The sequence below is a fragment of the Ranitomeya variabilis genome, chromosome 1 (genome assembly GCF_051348905.1).
Source record: "Ranitomeya variabilis isolate aRanVar5 chromosome 1, aRanVar5.hap1, whole genome shotgun sequence".
NCBI classification, from domain to species: domain Eukaryota; kingdom Metazoa; phylum Chordata; class Amphibia; order Anura; family Dendrobatidae; genus Ranitomeya; species Ranitomeya variabilis.
Genome location: NC_135232.1, coordinates 817,370,153 through 817,388,847, shown reverse-complemented (window position 1 = coordinate 817,388,847; position 18,695 = coordinate 817,370,153). Strand labels below are relative to the sequence as shown.

The 18,695-nt window shown below is 49.3% G+C and overlaps 2 protein-coding genes across 4 annotated transcripts in view; one reads left to right on the top strand and one right to left on the bottom strand.

The window, feature by feature from the left end:
* ENOPH1 (enolase-phosphatase 1) overlaps nt 1–4,616 on the bottom strand; it is a 53,129-nt gene extending 48,513 nt beyond the window's left edge. The window contains exon 1 of the mRNA XM_077274700.1: nt 4,483–4,616. Coding sequence (XP_077130815.1) covers nt 4,483–4,554 — 72 coding nt within the window. The 5' untranslated portion in view covers nt 4,555–4,616. The remainder of the gene's footprint in view (nt 1–4,482) is intronic.
* Nucleotides 4,617–4,633: 17 nt separating this feature from the next.
* HNRNPDL (heterogeneous nuclear ribonucleoprotein D like) lies at nt 4,634–13,278 on the top strand. 3 transcript variants are annotated; one of them, XR_013218044.1, is made up of 9 exons: nt 4,634–5,134; nt 5,386–5,554; nt 5,626–5,787; nt 6,397–6,528; nt 6,616–6,733; nt 11,775–11,960; nt 12,051–12,141; nt 12,518–12,621; nt 13,021–13,278. XR_013218044.1 is itself a non-coding variant. In XM_077274675.1 (8 exons), exons 1-7 carry the CDS (start codon nt 5,058–5,060, stop codon nt 12,119–12,121), a joined length of 915 nt encoding a protein of 304 aa, XP_077130790.1. In that variant the 5' UTR covers nt 4,634–5,057; the 3' UTR covers nt 12,122–12,141; nt 13,021–13,278. The 3 variants fall into 3 exon arrangements, 2 of the variants coding, with proteins under 2 accessions (XP_077130790.1, XP_077130798.1); XM_077274675.1 differs by lacking the exon at nt 12,518–12,621; XM_077274683.1 differs by having other exon boundaries at nt 12,518–13,278.
* Nucleotides 13,279–18,695: the final 5,417 nt, after the last annotated feature.

Sequence of the window (18,695 nt, the reverse complement as noted above, 5' to 3'; positions counted from 1 at the left end):
GACGCTCTGTGTGCACCAGGGATGACGCTCTGTGTGCACCAGGGATGACGCTCTGTGTGCACCAGGGATGACGCTCTGTGTGCACCAGGGATGACGCTCTGTGTGCACCAGGGATGACGCTCTGTGTGCACCAGGGATGACGCTCTGTGTGCACCAGGGATGACGCTCTGTGTGCACCAGGGATGACGCTCTGTGTGCACCAGGGATGACGCTCTGTGTGCACCAGGGATGACCCTCTGTGTGTACCAGGGATGACCCTCTGTGTGTACCAGGGATGACCCTCTGTGTGTACCAGGGATGACCCTCTGTGTGTACCAGGGATGACCCTCTGTGTACCAGGGATGACGCTGTGTGTACCAGGGATGACCCTCTGTGTGTACTAGGGATGACGCTCTGTGCACCAGTGATGACGCTCTGTGTGTACCAGGGATGACGCTCTGTGCACCAGTGATGACGCTCTGTGTGTACCAGGGATGACGCTCTATGTGTACCAGGGATGACCCTCTGTGTGTACCAGGGATGACGCTCTGTGCACCAGTGATGACGCTCTGTGTGTACCAGGGATGACGCTCTGTGCACCAGTGATGACGCTCTGTGTGTACCAGGGATGACGCTCTATGTGTACCAGGGATGACGCTCTATGTGTACCAGGGATGACGCTCTATGTGTACCAGGGATGACGCTCTGTGTGTACCAGTGATGACGCTCTATGTGTACCAGGGATGACGCTCTGTGTGTACCAGGGATGACGCTCTGTGTGTACTAGGGATGACGCTCTGTGTGTACTAGGGATGACCCTCTGTGTGCACCAGTGATGACGCTCTGTGCACCAGGGATGACGCTCTGTGCACCAGGGATGACGCTCTGTGCACCAGGGATGACGCTCTGTGTGTACCAGGGATGACGCTCTGTGCACCAGGGATGACGCTCTGTGTGCACCAGGGATGACGCTCTGTGTGCACCAGGGATGATGCTCTGTGTGCACCAGGGATGACGCTCTGTGTGCACCAGGGATGACCCTCTGTGTGTACCAGGGATGACCCTCTGTGTGTACCAGGGATGACCCTCTGTGTGTACCAGGGATGACCCTCTGTGTGTACCAGGGATGACCCTCTGTGTACCAGGGATGACGCTGTGTGTACCAGGGATGACCCTCTGTGTGTACTAGGGATGACGCTCTGTGCACCAGTGATGACGCTCTGTGTGTACCAGGGATGACGCTCTGTGCACCAGTGATGACGCTCTGTGTGTACCAGGGATGACGCTCTATGTGTACCAGGGATGACCCTCTGTGTGTACCAGGGATGACGCTCTGTGCACCAGTGATGACGCTCTGTGTGTACCAGGGATGACGCTCTGTGCACCAGTGATGACGCTCTGTGTGTACCAGGGATGACGCTCTATGTGTACCAGGGATGACGCTCTATGTGTACCAGGGATGACGCTCTATGTGTACCAGGGATGACGCTCTGTGTGTACCAGTGATGACGCTCTATGTGTACCAGGGATGACGCTCTGTGTGTACCAGGGATGACGCTCTGTGTGTACTAGGGATGACGCTCTGTGTGTACTAGGGATGACCCTCTGTGTGCACCAGTGATGACGCTCTGTGCACCAGGGATGACGCTCTGTGCACCAGGGATGACGCTCTGTGCACCAGGGATGACGCTCTGTGTGTACCAGGGATGACGCTCTGTGCACCAGTGATGACGCTCTGTGTGTACCAGGGATGACGCTCTATGTGTACCAGGGATGACCCTCTGTGTGTACCAGGGATGACGCTCTGTGCACCAGTGATGACGCTCTGTGTGTACCAGGGATGACGCTCTGTGCACCAGTGATGACGCTCTGTGTGTACCAGGGATGACGCTCTGTGCACCAGTGATGACGCTCTGTGTGTACCAGGGGTGACCCTCTGTGTGTACCAGGGGTGACCCTCTGTGTGTACCAGGGGTGACCCTCTGTGTGTACCAGGGGTGACACTCTGTGTGTACCAGGGGTGACCCTCTGTGTGTACCAGGGGTGACCCTCTGTGTGTACCAGGGGTGACCCTCTGTGTGTACCAGGGGTGACCCTCTGTGTGTACCAGGGGTGACCCTCTGTGTGTACCAGGGGTGACCCTCTGTGTGTACCAGGGGTGACCCTCTGTGTGTACCAGGGGTGACCCTCTGTGTGTACCAGGGGTGACCCTCTGTGTGTACCAGGGGTGACCCTCTGTGTGTACCAGGGGTGACCCTCTGTGTGTACCAGGGGTGACCCTCTGTGTGTACCAGGGGTGACCCTCTGTGTGTACCAGGGGTGACCCTCTGTGTGTACCAGGGGTGACCCTCTGTGTGTACCAGGGGTGACCCTCTGTGTGTACCAGGGGTGACCCTCTGTGTGTACCAGGGGTGACCCTCTGTGTGTACCAGGGGTGACCCTCTGTGTGTACCAGGGGTGACCCTCTGTGTGTACCAGGGGTGACCCTCTGTGTGTACCAGGGATGACCCTCTGTGTGTACCAGGGATGACCCTCTGTGTGTACCAGGGATGACCCTCTGTGTGTACCAGGGATGACCCTCTGTGTGTACCAGGGATGACCCTCTGTGTGTCCCAGGGATGACCCTCTGTGTGTCCCAGGGATGACCCTCTGTGTGTACCAGGGATGACCCTCTGTGTGTACCAGGGATGACCCTCTGTGTGTACCAGGGATGACCCTCTGTGTGTACCAGGGATGACCCTCTGTGTGTACCAGGGATGACCCTCTGTGTGTACCAGGGATGACGCTGTGTGTACCAGGGATGACCCTCTGTGTGTACCAGGGATGACGCTCTGTGCACCAGTGATGACGCTCTGTGTGTACCAGGGATGACGCTTTATGTGTACCAGGGATGACGCTCTATGTGTACCAGGGATGACGCTCTGTGTGTACCAGGGATGACGCTCTATGTGTACCAGGGATGACCCTCTGTGTGTACCAGTGATGACGCTCTATGTGTACCAGGGATGACGCTGTGTGCACCAGTGATGACGCTCTGTGTGTACCAGGGATGACGCTGTGTGCACCAGTGATGACGCTCTATGTGTACCAGGGATGGCGCTCTGTGTGTACCAGGGATGACGCTCTGTGTGTACTACGGATGATCCTCTGTGTGCACCAGGGATGACGCTCTGTGCACCAGGGATGACGCTCTGTGTGTACCAGGGATGACGCTCTGTGTGTACCAGGGATGACGCTCTGTGTGTACCAGGGATGACCCTCTGTGTGTACCAGGGATGACCCTCTGTGTGTACCAGGGATGACCCTCTGTGTGTACCAGGGATGACCCTCTGTGTGTACCAGGGATGACCCTCTGTGTGTACCAGGGATGACGCTCTGTGTGTACCAGGGATGACGCTCTGTGCACCAGTGATGACGCTCTGTGCACCAGTGATGACCCTCTGTGTGTACCAGGGGTGACCCTCTGTGTGTACCAGGGGTGACCCTCTGTGTGTACCAGGGGTGACCCTCTGTGTGTACCAGGGGTGACCCTCTGTGTGTACCAGGGGTGACCCTCTGTGTGTACCAGGGGTGACCCTCTGTGTGTACCAGGGGTGACCCTCTGTGTGTACCAGGGGTGACCCTCTGTGTGTACCAGGGGTGATCCTCTGTGTGTACCAGGGGTGACCCTCTGTGTGTACCAGGGGTGACCCTCTGTGTGTACCAGGGGTGACCCTCTGTGTGTACCAGGGGTGACCCTCTGTGTGTACCAGGGGTGACCCTCTGTGTGTACCAGGGGTGACCCTCTGTGTGTACCAGGGGTGACCCTCTGTGTGTACCAGGGGTGACCCTCTGTGTGTACCAGGGGTGACCCTCTGTGTGTACCAGGGGTGACCCTCTGTGTGTACCAGGGGTGACCCTCTGTGTGTACCAGGGGTGACCCTCTGTGTGTACCAGGGATGACCCTCTGTGTGTACCAGGGGTGACCCTCTGTGTGTACCAGGGATGACCCTCTGTGTGTACCAGGGATGACCCTCTGTGTGTACCAGGGGTGACCCTCTGTGTGTACCAGGGATGACCCTCTGTGTGTACCAGGGATGACCCTCTGTGTGTACCAGGGATGACCCTCTGTGTGTACCAGGGATGACCCTCTGTGTGTACCAGGGATGACCCTCTGTGTGTACCAGGGATGACCCTCTGTGTGTACCAGGGATGACCCTCTGTGTGTACCAGGGATGACCCTCTGTGTGTACCAGGGATGACGCTCTGTGTGTACCAGGGATGACCCTCTGTGTGTACCAGGGATGACGCTCTGTGTGTACCAGGGATGACGCTCTGTGTGTAGCACTGATGCAGATCCATGGTGTACATGTACATAACGCAGCTGGCTTCCAGCAGACGGACCGGTACCGGAGCAGCCAGCACTGGTCCCCACAGCTCGGGCGGGGGATGGCAGCCGGGACATAGGGGGCTCCGGTCACGTGCTCCCCACCCTGGTGCCGGTAGATGGCTTGCCAGCCTTACCTTGACGAATGTGATGGGGGTGGTGGTGCCCTCGATATCTAGCAGGATGGCAGTGACGGAGGGCGGCACCATGTTTCCTCAGTGCTCGGTAGTCAGAGCGGAAGCCGCTGTGGGAGAGGGGAGGGGGCCTGACAATAACCGGAGGGCGCAGACGGCGGCCGATCTCACACACACTGCCAGCACTGCAGCGAGCCGCCACCGGACAGCGCGGGGGGATGGTTACGTGACTACATTCACTTTAATAGCTCGGACAGGGACGCACACTCCTGATTTTACACACGGCCTCGGCGCCATTTTGCACTCCCCACGCCGCGCACACGCCACCATTGTCTGCCTTGTTCACGAGGTGGCGCAGTAGCCAGCTGGGATCACTTCCGATCGCCATGCGTTCCACCGCTTCCCAGCAGCCAATCGGTCCTCGGCGGGCAGCGTGACGTCACGGAGAACGAGCGATGGCATTGGCTCCGATCCTGTGTATATAAGGGGAGGGCGGGAGCTGCGCGGATCTTTTCCGCTGTAGACTGCGGTGGGTCAGGTTGCTGTTATTATTGTACGTGGCATCCCCCACCGGAATCATGAGTGGATTCGAAGCTATGGACCAATATTCCGAGGGCTCGAAGATCAACGCCAGCAAGAATCAGCAGGACGAGGGGTAAGACTGGGCGGCGCCACTTGGGCTTCCGTGAGTGATGCAAGCGTGGCTGGAAACGAGGGGACCGTGCGTCAGTTGTGATAGCCGTTATCTGACTGGCGATGTAGCCTGTGCATGACATGGCCGCAGGGGGCGCTGTTCATGGGAAGACGGCTGGTGACGTCAGCGGCGCGCCGGCCAGTAGTAGCGCTGGGGGTGTGTCTGGCGGCGCTGATGACGTCACTGCCCTAACAGCCTGCCTTGTCTCACAGGAAGATGTTCATCGGCGGCCTGAGCTGGGACACCAGCAAGAAGGACCTGACGGAGTACCTGGCCCGCTTCGGGGAGGTGGTGGACTGCACCATTAAGACGGACCCAGTGACTGGCCGCTCCAGGGGCTTCGGCTTCGTGCTCTTCAGGGATGCGATGAGTGTGGATAAGGTGAGGGCGCCTACATCATGGCTGCTGCTGCTGGCTGCACGGCTGCGATGGCTAATGGCTTGTATGTATAGGTGCTGGAGACCAAGGAGCACAAGCTGGACGGCAAGCTCATTGATCCGAAGAGGGCCAAGGCCTTAAAGGGCAAGGAGCCTCCCAAGAAAGTGTTTGTTGGCGGCCTGAGCCCAGACACCACAGAGGAGCAGATCAAGGAGTACTTTGGGGCGTTTGGAGATGTAAGTACACCAGCATCTAAGCCTGCAGTGGTTCACCCCAATAACTGTCCCAGCAGTCAGACATGCCACCTACGGTGTGGGTGCTGCAGTGAGACACCGTGCCAGCTCACCGTGGACATTGCCCCCTTCTTAATCTCCCTGCCTTTATTCCCTGACATGTTCTCTGCTGTTGTTGCACCACATGACCCCATCCTCCAATGTTAGCTCACCTTGGCAAGTGATGGGTCACTGCTTCTGTGACATCCCCTCATTACATGGGTGATATATGATGGGTGCAGAATTACTAAATCTTGACACAATGGCAGGGTATCACCTGTACAAAGGACCTGATCATCACTGGGGGTCCCTCGCCTGAGCCCCACCTGACTAGAGCAAGCGTCATGCATGATTACCTGTACTACTGTCTGTGGGTCTGGCAGGGACAGCGGAGCTTGCCTCTTCACTACATCCAGCGGATCCATAAGTGATGATCAGGGCTCTGCTTTGTTCCAATGGGGCTCTGGACCCCCAGTAATGACAGTCCAGCATTATCCCTAGGATTGGGGAGATCCTCCTAACAGTAAGCTTGTGTAGCCAATGTTGGTGGTGATCTTGCATTTTACATTTCAGATTGAAAACATTGAACTTCCAATGGACACAAAAACGAATGAGAGGAGAGGGTTTTGCTTCATTACATACACAGATGAAGACCCAGTGAAGAAGCTTCTGGAGAGCAGATACCACCAGATTGGTTCAGGAAAGGTTGGTGTAATGCTGCCGAGTCTTCTCTGACCCTACGTAGTGTGCCCTACTCAAAAGTAACCCTTGCTGCAACTTCATGTCCTCCAGTGTGAGATCAAAGTCGCCCAACCCAAAGAGCTGTACAGACAACAGCAGCAGCAGCAACAGAAGGGAGGAAGAGGAACGTCAAATGGGCGAGGAGGTGGCCGAGGGAGAGGCAGAGGAGGTATGTAGTACTCCGGTGGCCAAGTACCATTTTAAAGGGCTCTTCATGCACCTTCTTGTTAAATACAGAGAAGTTTAAGAAATCTCCAGCGGTGACTGTCTTGAGGCCACTTTGTGCGGCTCAGTCCATAGGGCGTACACTTGAGTTACTGGATGGCACTAATCTTTCAGTTTGTGTCTGTATTGCTAGTTGCAATGGATGTCTGTGGCTATGAACTGTGTGGTTGGCTCTTGGGCATTCATGTTACCTGATGGACTAATCCCAAGCCGATGCCGAGTGCTTTAAAGTGCTCATGTACAGGAGGTAGTAATGGTAGATGCTGGAGCGCGTTTGTTTTTCTGAGCTCCTCTCGGCTGATTTGACCACAGACGACACCAATGTAGAATGTGCAGAGACAAAGCTTGTAGAAGCCAAATGATGCAGGTTTATTTAATGAAACCCAGTTAGTTATGGTGACATGATTGTGACAGAAGGCAAAATTATTTTGCAGCCTCGTATGTCATTAGCAAGTCTGGTTTCCCTCGGTGTTACGAGGGTGTGAGTTCTATTTTCACTTTACAGGAATGAGTGCAACATTTCGTGGTTTCTAGGGAAGCTGATTGTATACAGGTTCTGGCGAGGTGCAGCCTTGTGATGTCTGGCAGGATTCATTCAGTGTTCTCAAGCCACACAATGCAATGGAAATTTCACCAACAGGCAGTGACTTGGCATAACTTTCCCTGCCAAAAACTGGAATATTACTTCACACTTAATAATCTTAAAGGGGTATACGCATCTCTAAGATCCTATCCCAATATATAGCATGTGTAGTAGTAATATTGGCAAATACCTCCAATTAGAAATGTAGTATAGTTCTTCAGATTCACTTTATTTCTTACCTCGTGTAGGGCATTGCAGTAGCTTGGGTATCCATGGTTGCGGCCACTGATGGTGACATTTTGGTTTTTCAGCTGTTGGTGATCATAACCATGGATACCTAAACTACTGCATGGCACTACGTATGGGGTAAGCGACATAGTGAAGCTGAGAACTACACTACATTACTAATTTTAGGTATATGCTAATATTACACCTACTACATACTGGGATAGGATCTTGGAGATGGGAATACCTCTTTAGAGGCCATCTGAGAGTAACATGATAGTCTGAGACCCTGATTTCAGCCATGTGGTAGTTATTGGTCTGCTTGCTGTATTCCTAATAAATCACTCCTATCTGCTGCAGATCTAGCAGTTCTCTAAATGCTGTGCGCTATATAACCCTTCCCACACCACCGATGAGCTGCTTTCTGTGTACACTGTGCATAGGCAGAAAGCTGCCAATGAGTGATAGGGCAGGGTTATACAGGGCTCGATAATTTGGAGGACTATGGCAGCATGTTTACTAGTCTATTAGTGATCAAGAGCTGATAAAAAATGTGTTTTGTTTTTGTTTTTTTTAACTGCAGAGATGGCTTGAATCTCCAGCTCTGCCTCTCAAATTAGGTTTCAAAAACCAGGTGACAGATTCCCTTTAACTGTTACACTGTGTCTGTGTACAGGTCCTTCTCAAAAAATTAGCATATAGTGTTAAATTTCATTATTTACTATAATGTAATGATTACAATTAAACTTTCATATATTATAGATTCATTATCCACCAACTGAAATTTGTCAGGTCTTTTATTGTTTTAATACTGATGATTTTGGCATACAACTCCTGATAACCCAAAAAACCTGTCTCAATAAATTAGCATATCAAGAAAAGGTCCTCTAAACGACCTATTACCCTAATCTTCTGAATCAACTAATTAACTGTAAACACATGCAAAAGATACCTGAGGCTTTTAAAAACTCCCTGCCTGGTTCATTACTCAAAACCCCCATCATGGGTAAGACTAGCGACCTGACAGATGTCAAGAGGGTAAGACCCAGAAAGAAATTTCTCAACAAATAGGCTGTTCCCAGAGTGCTGTATCAAGGCACCTCAATGGTAAGTCTGTTGGAAGGAAACAATGTGGCAGAAAACGCTGTACAACGAGAAGAGGTGACCGGAACCTGAGGAAGCAGTGGACTGAGTCTGGTGTGGAAACATCCAGAGCCACCGTGCACAGGCGTGTGCAGGAAATGGGCTACAGGTGCCGCATTCCCCAGGTAAAGCCACTTTTGAACCATAAACAGCGGCACTGGACTGTTGCTAAGTGGTCCCAAGTACTTTTTTCTGATGAAAGCAAATTTTGCATGTCGTTCGGAAATCAAGGTGCCAGAGTCTGGAGGAAGACTGGGGAGAAGGAAATGCCAAAATGCCTGAAGTCCAGTGTCAAGTACCCACAGTCAGTGATGGTGTGGTGTGCCATGTCAGCTGCTGGTGTTGGTCCACTGTGTTTCATCAAGGGCAGGGTCAATGCAGCTAGCTATCAGGAGATTTTGGAGCACTTCATGCTTCCATCGGCTGAAATGCTTTATGGAGATGAAGATTTCATTTTTCAGCACGACCTGGCACCTGCTCACAGTGCCAAAACCACTGGTAAATGGTTTACTGACCATGGTATTACTGTGCTCAATTGGCCTGCCAACTCTCCTGACCTGAACCCCATAGAGAATCTGTGGGATATTGTGAAGAGAAAGTTGAGAGACGCAAGACCCAACACTCTGGATGAGCTTAAGGCCGCTATTGAAGCATCCTGGGCCTCCATAACATCTCAGCAGTGTCACAGGCTGATTGCCTCCATGCCACGCCGCATTGAAGCAGTCATTTCTGCCAAAGGATTCCCGACCAAGTATTGAGTGCATAACTGAACATTATTATTTGATTGTTTTTTGGTTTGTTATTAAAAAACACTTTTATTTGATTGGACGGGTGAAATATGCTAATTTATTGAGACAGGTTTTTTGGGTTATCAGGAGTTGTATGCCAAAATCATCAGTATTAAAACAATAAAAGACCTGACAAATTTCAGTTGGTGGATAATGAATCTATAATATATGAAAGTTTAATTGTAATCATTACATTATGGTAAATAATGAAATTTAACACTATATGCTAATTTTTTGAGAAGGACCTGTATATTATGCTGCCCAGATAAAGGCGGTGGGTACAGTTGTCTCTGCAGGAAGGAGATTTAATTCTGCAATGAAGGCAACTGGTTGTCTGTTAAGGGTTAATCTGAATCTAAATGGTATGTCTTGTAGTCTGATGCACATATATGCAGACCTCTCATGTTTACAGGTTGCCCACTCTGGTGCGACCCCCCCCCCCCACCCATGGTATTTTTCAGCTCAAAAGCAAGAGTTCTCCTACAGCTGTGAGAATGGCCAGACTGGAGAGATGCCTTCTATGCCTGTTGTCATTAAATTACATGGGACTTGTTTTTTAATTCTCTAGCATTTTAGTATTCCAGGAGGTAATGATTCCTCTTTAAGGCTATGTGCACATGTTCAGGAAAGTGTGCAGAATTTTCCTGAGCAAATCCAGACTTTTTCCACATGAAATCCGCATGCGTTTTTTTTTTGTTTTTTTTTTTGCAGATTTTTTTTTCAGAGCTTCCCAATGCAATAATATAGTGGCAAAAATGTGAAAAATTATTGAACATGCTGCGCTTTTTTCGCAGAAAAAAACGCAGCATGTGCACAAAAATTGCGGAATGCATTAAAAATGGGATGCTTGTGTGCTTTTTTTTTTTTCCACAAAAAATGTGAAAAATCCTGAACGTGTGCACATACCCTAAAATATATTTCTATTCAGTTCATGATTTGGTTTACATGTATAAGCTTTACATCAATCTATAGTAAGATGGAAGGTCGTATCTTATACTTTTGGATGTGTCTTGAACAAATGCTTTAAAGCAAACCTGTCAGCCGATTTTGCCAATATAAGATGCCGCCTCCACCTTTCAGGGCTGGTATACAGCATTCTAGAATGCTGTAGATAAGCCCTTGGTCCAACCTGCAAGAGAAGAAAAATAACTTTTATTATACTCACCTGGGGTGATGCTGTGCAATCCAGTCCGATGGGTGTCACAGGTCTGGGTCCAGCGCCTGCCATCTTATGATCGCCGCCCTCCTGCTTCTTCATCGCTCCGGCGCAGGCGTACTTTGTCTGCCCTGTTGAGGGCAGAGTAAAGTACTGCAGTGTGCAGGCGCCAGGAAAGGTCAGAGAGGCCCGGCACCTGCGCACTGCAGTACTTTACTCTGCCCTCAACAGGGAGACAAAGTACACCTGCGCCGGAGCGATGAAGAAGCAGGAGGGCGGCGATCATAAGATGGGAGGCACTGGACCCGGACCTGTGACACCCATCAGACCGCCCCCCAGGTGAGTATAATATAACTTATTTCTCTTGACTTGTAGGTCTGACCGGGGGCTCATCTACAGCATTCTAGAATGCTGTAGATAAGCCCTGAAAGGCTGTGGCTGCATCTTATAGTGCCAAAATATGCTGGGGGTTCCCTTTAAAGAATCCCTTCTCCCATCAGAGGTTTTATCCTCTTAGTATATATCAATCATTATATTGTATGGCACTGTGCACTTACAGGTTCTCATTTCGCCTGTCTATCAAGATGATTCTTCTCTTTTCTCTGCTTTATGTAGAAACAGGAAGTCTCTTGTCCCTGCAGAAATTGTCCCCCTTTGTTACCTCCTGACCCAGCTGATCCCTCTCCTCCCCCTGCCAGGGAGATCTGCAGTGACTTATGACTCATGCAGGAAAATAGACTAGCTACATAGAGCTTACAAGGATTCAGCTAGTCAGTTTTTAATCACGTGCCATCATAGGCATAATGGAAAAGAGAAGAATTAGCTGGGTAGAAAGGGAAAACTAGCAATAGTAAGTACACAGTGCTATATAATATGATGACTGCAATATGTGAAGAGGATAAACACTTTGATAGGAGGAGGGCTTCTTTAATTCAGACTCCCTAATCCCTACAGTGCTTTGCTCAGTGTTGGTGCCATGCAGTTGGCTACATGGCTGGGCTGCCCCTTTTGAGTTGTCTTATGCCATACCTGAACCGAGCTGTCACATGAACACCAGTCCTTCTGTATCTGACTATGGATTTCTTTCAAGGCCAAGGACAGAGTTGGAACCAAGGGTACAATAACTACTATGATCAAGGATATGGCAGCTACAACAGCAGTGGCAGCAGCTCCTACAGTGATGCCAGCTACAATAACTATGGTGGCTATGACTATTCTGGGTACAACTACCCGAGTTACAGTGGATACGGGAACCAAGGGTATACAGACTACAGTGGTGAGTGACTGTCCATGTTGGACACTGTACAGACTGCGCACGCTCCCAGCATCAGTCAGCTGTAGAATAATTGCTGTTGCTTACATGCAGGACAACAAAGCACGTATGGCAAGGCATCAAGAGGCGGCGGCAACCATCAGAACAACTACCAGCCATACTAGGGCTGTGATCTTCACATAAGGTGTGTATGATGGGATTTCTAGACTGCCTATAGATTATTAACCCTAAACTTTTTAATAAAGATAACTTAAACAGTGTGTGGCCTCCTCTTTAATAAAAAATGTATTTTTGTTTTAATTCACATAAAATTGTATTTTTTATAGAGCTTTAACTTAAAGACGCGACCTTAAATGTTTTTCCCTGGTAAAAATTTTATACAGATATCGTTAATTTTAAATTTGGGGTTTTCTGGTCTTTATGCCAGACGCTCTATGGAATAAAATTTTAAGCAATTTTATTAAAGTAATACCAGGTAAAGTACTGAAATGGGTACAACTTAAGGTAGAGAAGAATGTTGTCTTCTAACTCTGACATTATACCTTGTTTGTACCCGCCAGCGGGAACTTCATTGCAGGCCGTGTGTCACCCTGACCACGTCTATCTCTGGGGTCGCACGTTGTGGGCAGAGCGCAAGGCGTACACCAGAAACCGCTGTCCTGTGGTATGGTCTCTTCCAACTTCATGTACCAGCGTAAAGATTAAATTGGGGGAAAACCACTTCAGACTTTGGCTTCTTTATCTCCTTTAAGTCTTTTTGTTAACGTTCAATTTAAATTTTTTACAGGAGTTAATAATAAAGTAGATGCCTTTTACAGCTTAATAATTTTGGCCTTTAAGTGTTCTGATTTTTAGGATTTAATGCTTGCTTCTTTTCTTTATAGCTAATAGTGAAATCTGCAGAGGAGCTTAATAAAGTGAGGGTGTCTATTGGGGAAGGTCATATGCACATAAGTAAATGTCATTTCATAGCGGACACCTTGGAAATAGAGGGGGTAAAGGCTTTGTCAATGTGTAAAGTGGCCACCATTGCAGGGGTCTAATGCCACTGTTTCTCTTGCAGGTGAAGGACTGGCTGCACAGGTCATCCAGGCGGGCGTTAAATCTACATAAACTTATGAGGACTTGTGTACAAGGCACATTAGTGTCTTGCTGTAAATAGCACCTGCACCCCCTTTTGTTTTTATGCCCATTATTCCTCATCTGTATACAGTGATTTTATGTTCATAAAGTTTTTATGTTTGAATGTACCGATACCTTGTGACTTTCACTGCATTACATCTCCAGTGTTTGACATTTTGTAATAAAAGTATAAACCCAACTTGAGACGTGTTTACTTTGAAGTACCGTGCTATTAGAAAAAGCCATTTACAATTCCCAAGTTAAAGGGGTTATCTGGGACCGGCTCTGATCTGCTCCTGCAGGCGATTCAGCTGCTGATGTCACATGGACAGAGCGGCAGCATTCACTCTGCTCTGACGGGGCGTCACTGCCAACATCAAGCGGATAGGCAACAGGGAGCTAGCTGTGAAACTGTGGGCAAGCCCTCATATATGGCTGAGGAGCCAGAGGAATACTCTGGAAAGAAGAACAGAAGCACACCTGCCAGGTCTTGAAAGGCTTAGTAATAACCTGCTGGGGTTGCAATATTGTATCTGCAATTCATTCCAAGAATGGGGCTTTGGAAGGCTCAGCTCAGAGGAAAGCACAACGAACTACTGGTGTTCAGTTTTTTTTGTTCTTTTTTCATTACACATACATAATTTTGGCAACTTTTTTTTTTTTTTTTTTTTCCTTTCATGATCTCTTAAAAAAATAGATTAAAATATATAAACACTTTCAATTTTTACTCTGACCACTGGGGCTTTTAAACTACTTCCTATCCTTTATTGGTGTCTCCAGTTCAAGTTGTCTCTCTAAATAGGCAATTTGCATATTTAATTTCCCAGAGGAGCATGCATGGTGTATAAGGCTGTGCACACATTGCAGATTTTGCTGTGGATCTGCAGCTGTTTTCCATGAGTTTACAGTACCATGTAAACGTATGGAAAACAATCCGCAGTGCGCATGCTGTGGAAAAAAAACGCACGGAAGCGCAGCATTGTTTGTTTTTTCCGCAGCATGTCAATTCTTTGTGCGGATTCTGCAGCGGTTTATACCTGCTCCTCAATAGGAATCCGCAAAAAAAAAACTCTGGTAACCTGCAGTGTGGTTTACCTGCGGACTTTGCAAAACAGTGCAGAAAAATCCGCAACGTGCTCATAGCCTTAGTCTCCTCAATCTGACATGCCAGGCCTGGCTGGTGACTCTACAAGGAGAAATGTTACCTTTTAGATTCCTGTCCTTTTAGGAGAGTTTTCAGCAGGCTCCTCATCAGAGGCAGAATTACAAAGACCAGTAACCCCTCTACACAGCTGACAACACAGGAGATCCACCAATCGGTGATGTCACAAGTAACCCTACTTTTACTCGGACTCCCATGACAGCACGACGAGAGAGGGGATCCGCCCATTAGGAACAGGAAACCTACAGATACAAAAGGGCGGCACCTCTCCCCTGCATCAGTTGGTTTCCTGTTCCTAAAGGGATGGGGTGCCCACAGATGAATCTTATGGAGCCCAGGCCGGCCGGCCGATTCCGGTAGCGAGGGGGTCTCCTACCTCGGCCGGTGCGGAGATCCCTGGAGACGCCACGGTGGTCCTTGCTGGACTGCACGTCGGTGGCGTTCGCAGCAGGGAGCAGAGTCCAGAGGATTTCTCGCCTCCATCAGCGTCAGCGCCGGTAAGTATTTCCCATTGGCGGTGCAGCGGTGGTGTACTTGCGGGGTGCCGGCGTCAGGATTATGTGGCCGGAGCGCTGCGATCCGTCCCCGGCGTCCTGCACCGCTCTCAGCGTGTGCTGGAGCGTTTCCGGGTGCGGTGACGCGGGGGGGGCGGAGTTAGTAGCCGCTTCCGGGTCGCCGGATGTCTGCGCATGCGCAGTCGATCCAAAATGGCGGCGCCCATGTATCCTGATTACCGGTATTCTCCCACATGAATCCTATCATCCCTGCGGTATCCTGGGCCAATGGGAATGGCACTGACCTATCTGCTGACCGGATCCAAGGGGGATTTAAGCAGGTGACGATTCAGGAACCCTGCTTTTGGTCGCAATTCGTCATGGAGAGTGGTGGTGAGCAGCAGCAGCTGCTTGATGATGTGCGTCAGAAGCCCAAGGAGAAAGACAGAAGCGACCAGTCCAGTCGTAAAAGCTCATCCGGGCAGGGATCAAGAGCTTCGACTAGGAAAGAACCCCCTCGCATTCCGGTACTTTACTTTGGCGCACGGGTAAGTGATCTACGTGAAAGTTCACTCTGTGACGCGGGCCCCTTATACTTTATCATTCTAGGGAAAGAAGAGTGACAAGTCAAAACATAAGGAGTGTGCCCTCTGTGGAGTCCCCTTACCAGACTGTTATCCTAAGAAATTATGTGCCCCCTGTATACAACAGACGGTGAGGTCTACAGGTGTGGTGGGGTGGAAGCGACATTAGGTCAGATAGTAGTTATCACCTATACTGTCCCCCCCCCCCCCAGGTAGCAGAAGAGTGGGACAAAGCCCCTAAGTTGGATGCGGCGGTGGCAAAAGCATCCAAGAGAGCCTCGTTGCCATTTGAGGATATGGGGACCCTCAAGGACCCCCTTGATAGAAAAGCGGACATTTTCCTTAAAGGTACCTGGGAAACAGCGGCAGGATCTCTCAGACCAGCGGTTGCCGCAACATGTACAGCCAGATCTTTAATGGTCTGGCTGGATCAGTTAGAGACCCAGCTTAAGGATGGCGCTTCCAGAGATTCTATTCTGAAGGCCTTACCAACAATTCAAAATGCTGCGGCCTTTCTATCAGACGCTTCGGTGGACTCAGTCAGGATGGCGGCTAGAGCGGCAGGGCTCTCCAACGCGGCTCGTAGAGCCTTATGGTTGAAGTGCTGGTCAGGCGACATACAATCCAGAGCTAAGCTCTGCACAATCCCATGTAAGGGAGAATATCTCTTTGGTCCAACTCTGGATGAGTTGCTGGAGAAAGCGGGGGATGACAAGAAGAAATTTCCTAATCCTTCTTCAGCATCCTACCGTCGGCCCTTCAACAGAAGAAGATTTGGTCGCGGAAAGAAACGCGGGTCCTCACCCTCTAGAGAGAGTTTTAGATGGGAGGACAGACACGGAAGAGGTACGGGCTATATGTTTCGCCGTTCCTCAAAAGAACAAAAAAAGCCGGACCAATGACTAGCAATCCCCGTGGGGGGTAGACTGTCAACATTCTCTTCAGCATGGTTTGACATTTCGAACAGTAAATTGGTCCGAGGCATTATAGCTAAAGGCCTAAAGCTTGACTTTAGTCATTGGCCTCGGGATAAATTTAAGTTAACCCCTTTACGCTCCTCCCCCCTTGAACAAGCAGCCCTGGAAGCAGAGGTCATGAACTTATGCTCCAAGAGAGTTTTGATCGAAATCCCAGGATCAGAAAGAGGGAGGGGATTTTACTCTCCTCTTTTTCTGATCAAGAAGCCAGACGGATCATTTAGAACGATCATAAATCTCAAAAGCCTTAATGAATTCCTGGTCAATGAATCATTTAAAATGGAAACAGTCAGTACAGCAATAAAAATGTTGTTTAAACACTGCTTCATGGTAGTTGTGGATTTAAAGGACGCATACTATCATGTTCCAATACATGAAGACTTCCAGAGATTCCTGAGAGTAGCTGTGACAATGGGGGGTCAGGTTCGTCACTTCCAGTTCAGAGCTCTTCCCTTTGGCCTATCAGCGGCCCCTAGGGTATTTACAAAGTTAGTGGCCGAAGTCATGGCGCACTTGCGAGAATCTGACATCCTGATTGTCCCCTATTTGGATGACTTCCTTATAGTGGGAAGTTCGGCAGACCATTGCCTCTCACAACTAGAGACAACCACAACCAAACTTGAACATCTGGGGTGGATCATAAATTATGAAAAATCCCGGTTACAGCCCCAAATGATACAGAGATTCTTAGGGCTGTTGTTAAATTCAGAAACCCAACAGTGTTGTCTTCCGCCTGACAAGTTGTTACACATCCAACAACAAGTATCTAAAGCAATTGATAAACCATCCATGACCCTTAGACAGGCTATGTCACTGTTAGGATCTCTAACCTCATGCATTCCCGCTGTCCGTTGGGCCCAATTTCATACCAGACCTTTACAATCCGAGGTACTGGTTAATGATAGAATTTTACAGGGGTCTTTGCAGAGTCAGATTACCTTGGGTCCAAAAGCCCTTACTTCTCTTAGATGGTGGCTAAACAGTGACAATTTATCGGCGGGAGTTCCCTGGGTAACACGGGTGACACGTATTGTAACAACGGACGCTAGCCCTTCAGGTTGGGGAGCACACATGGATGACATGATAGTTCAGGGTCTATGGGACCCCTTAACATCAGCCTCCTCTAACCACAGAGAGTTAATGGCAATTGAACTTTCTGTTAAAAAATTCCTCATATGTCTGCAGGGTCACCACGTCAAGATCCTCTCGGACAACCAGGTGGCGGTCGCATACATAAATCACCAGGGTGGAACTCATTCCGAATCTCTGATGAGAGTGGCGGACCGGTTATTCCAGACAGCGGAGAACAATTTTCTATCTTTAACCGCACTGCACATAAGAGGAAAAGAAAATGTGAAAGCGGACTTTCTAAGCCGCAACACCCTGAGACAAGGGGAATGGTCTCTAAACGATCTCGTGTTCAACCAGATTGTCCAAAAATGGGGACATCCAGAGGTGGATTTATTTGCCACCAGGGACAACCGAAAGACAATAAAATTCTGTTCCCTAAATCCCAGGGAGAATCCTCTGGCGGTAGACGCCTTTCTGATCAACTGGGACTTTCGGTTGGCTTATGCGTTCCCCCCGCTGGGCCTGATACCTCTGGTAATCAGGAAAATAAGAGAAGATCGGGCAAGAGTTATATTGATTGCCCCATTCTGGCCCAGAAGGGCCTGGTTCACCTGGCTCAGGGTCATGTCAGTGGAGGACCCCTGGGTGCTTCCGGACATCCCAGATTTGCTCCACCAGGGTCCGATCAGCCATCCTCAAGTAAAGAGTCTCCATTTGACGGCATGGAGTTTGAGAGGGCGTTGCTGAAAAACAAAGGGTTCTCCCCAAATTTGATTGAAACCCTTATGAAAAGTAGGAAGCAGATTACAACAACAATCTACGCTAGAACCTGGCGGAAATTCCTGGCCTCTTCTGACTTTAATTTAGAAGAGGGAATACCTATAAAACAGATCTTAGAATTCCTGCAAAGGGGCTTAGAGCTAGATCTATCCACTAGTACCCTAAAAGTACAAGTCTCGGCCCTAGGGGCCTTGTTTTCATGTAACGTCGCCAATAATTATTGGATCTCAAGGTTCATTAAAGCCTCTAGTAGGGCTAGACCCATACATAGGGATAGATCTATGCCTTGGGATCTTAACCTAGTCCTGTCAGCATTGACTAGAGAGCCGTTTGAACCATTGCAATCAGCTTCAATTAAAGCATTATCCCTTAAAACAGCATTTCTGGTAGCAATAACATCTGCCCGTAGGGTAGGAGATATACAAGCTCTCTCCAGAATTTCCCCTTACACAGAGTTTCTGCCAGATAGGGTAGTCCTCAGACCAGACCCGGCCTATTTACCAAAAGTATCATCTCGGTTTCACAGGTCACAGGAGATAGTGTTACCA

Coding starts and splice junctions, on each gene's coding strand:
- HNRNPDL (XM_077274675.1), top strand. CDS start 5,058: ATGAGTGGATTCGAAGCTATGGACCAATATTCCGAGGGCTCGAAGATC. Junction 5,788..6,396: donor ACTTTGGGGCGTTTGGAGAT/GTAAGTACACCA, acceptor TTTACATTTCAG/ATTGAAAACATTGAACTTCC. Junction 6,734..11,774: donor CCGAGGGAGAGGCAGAGGAG/GTATGTAGTACT, acceptor ATTTCTTTCAAG/GCCAAGGACAGAGTTGGAAC.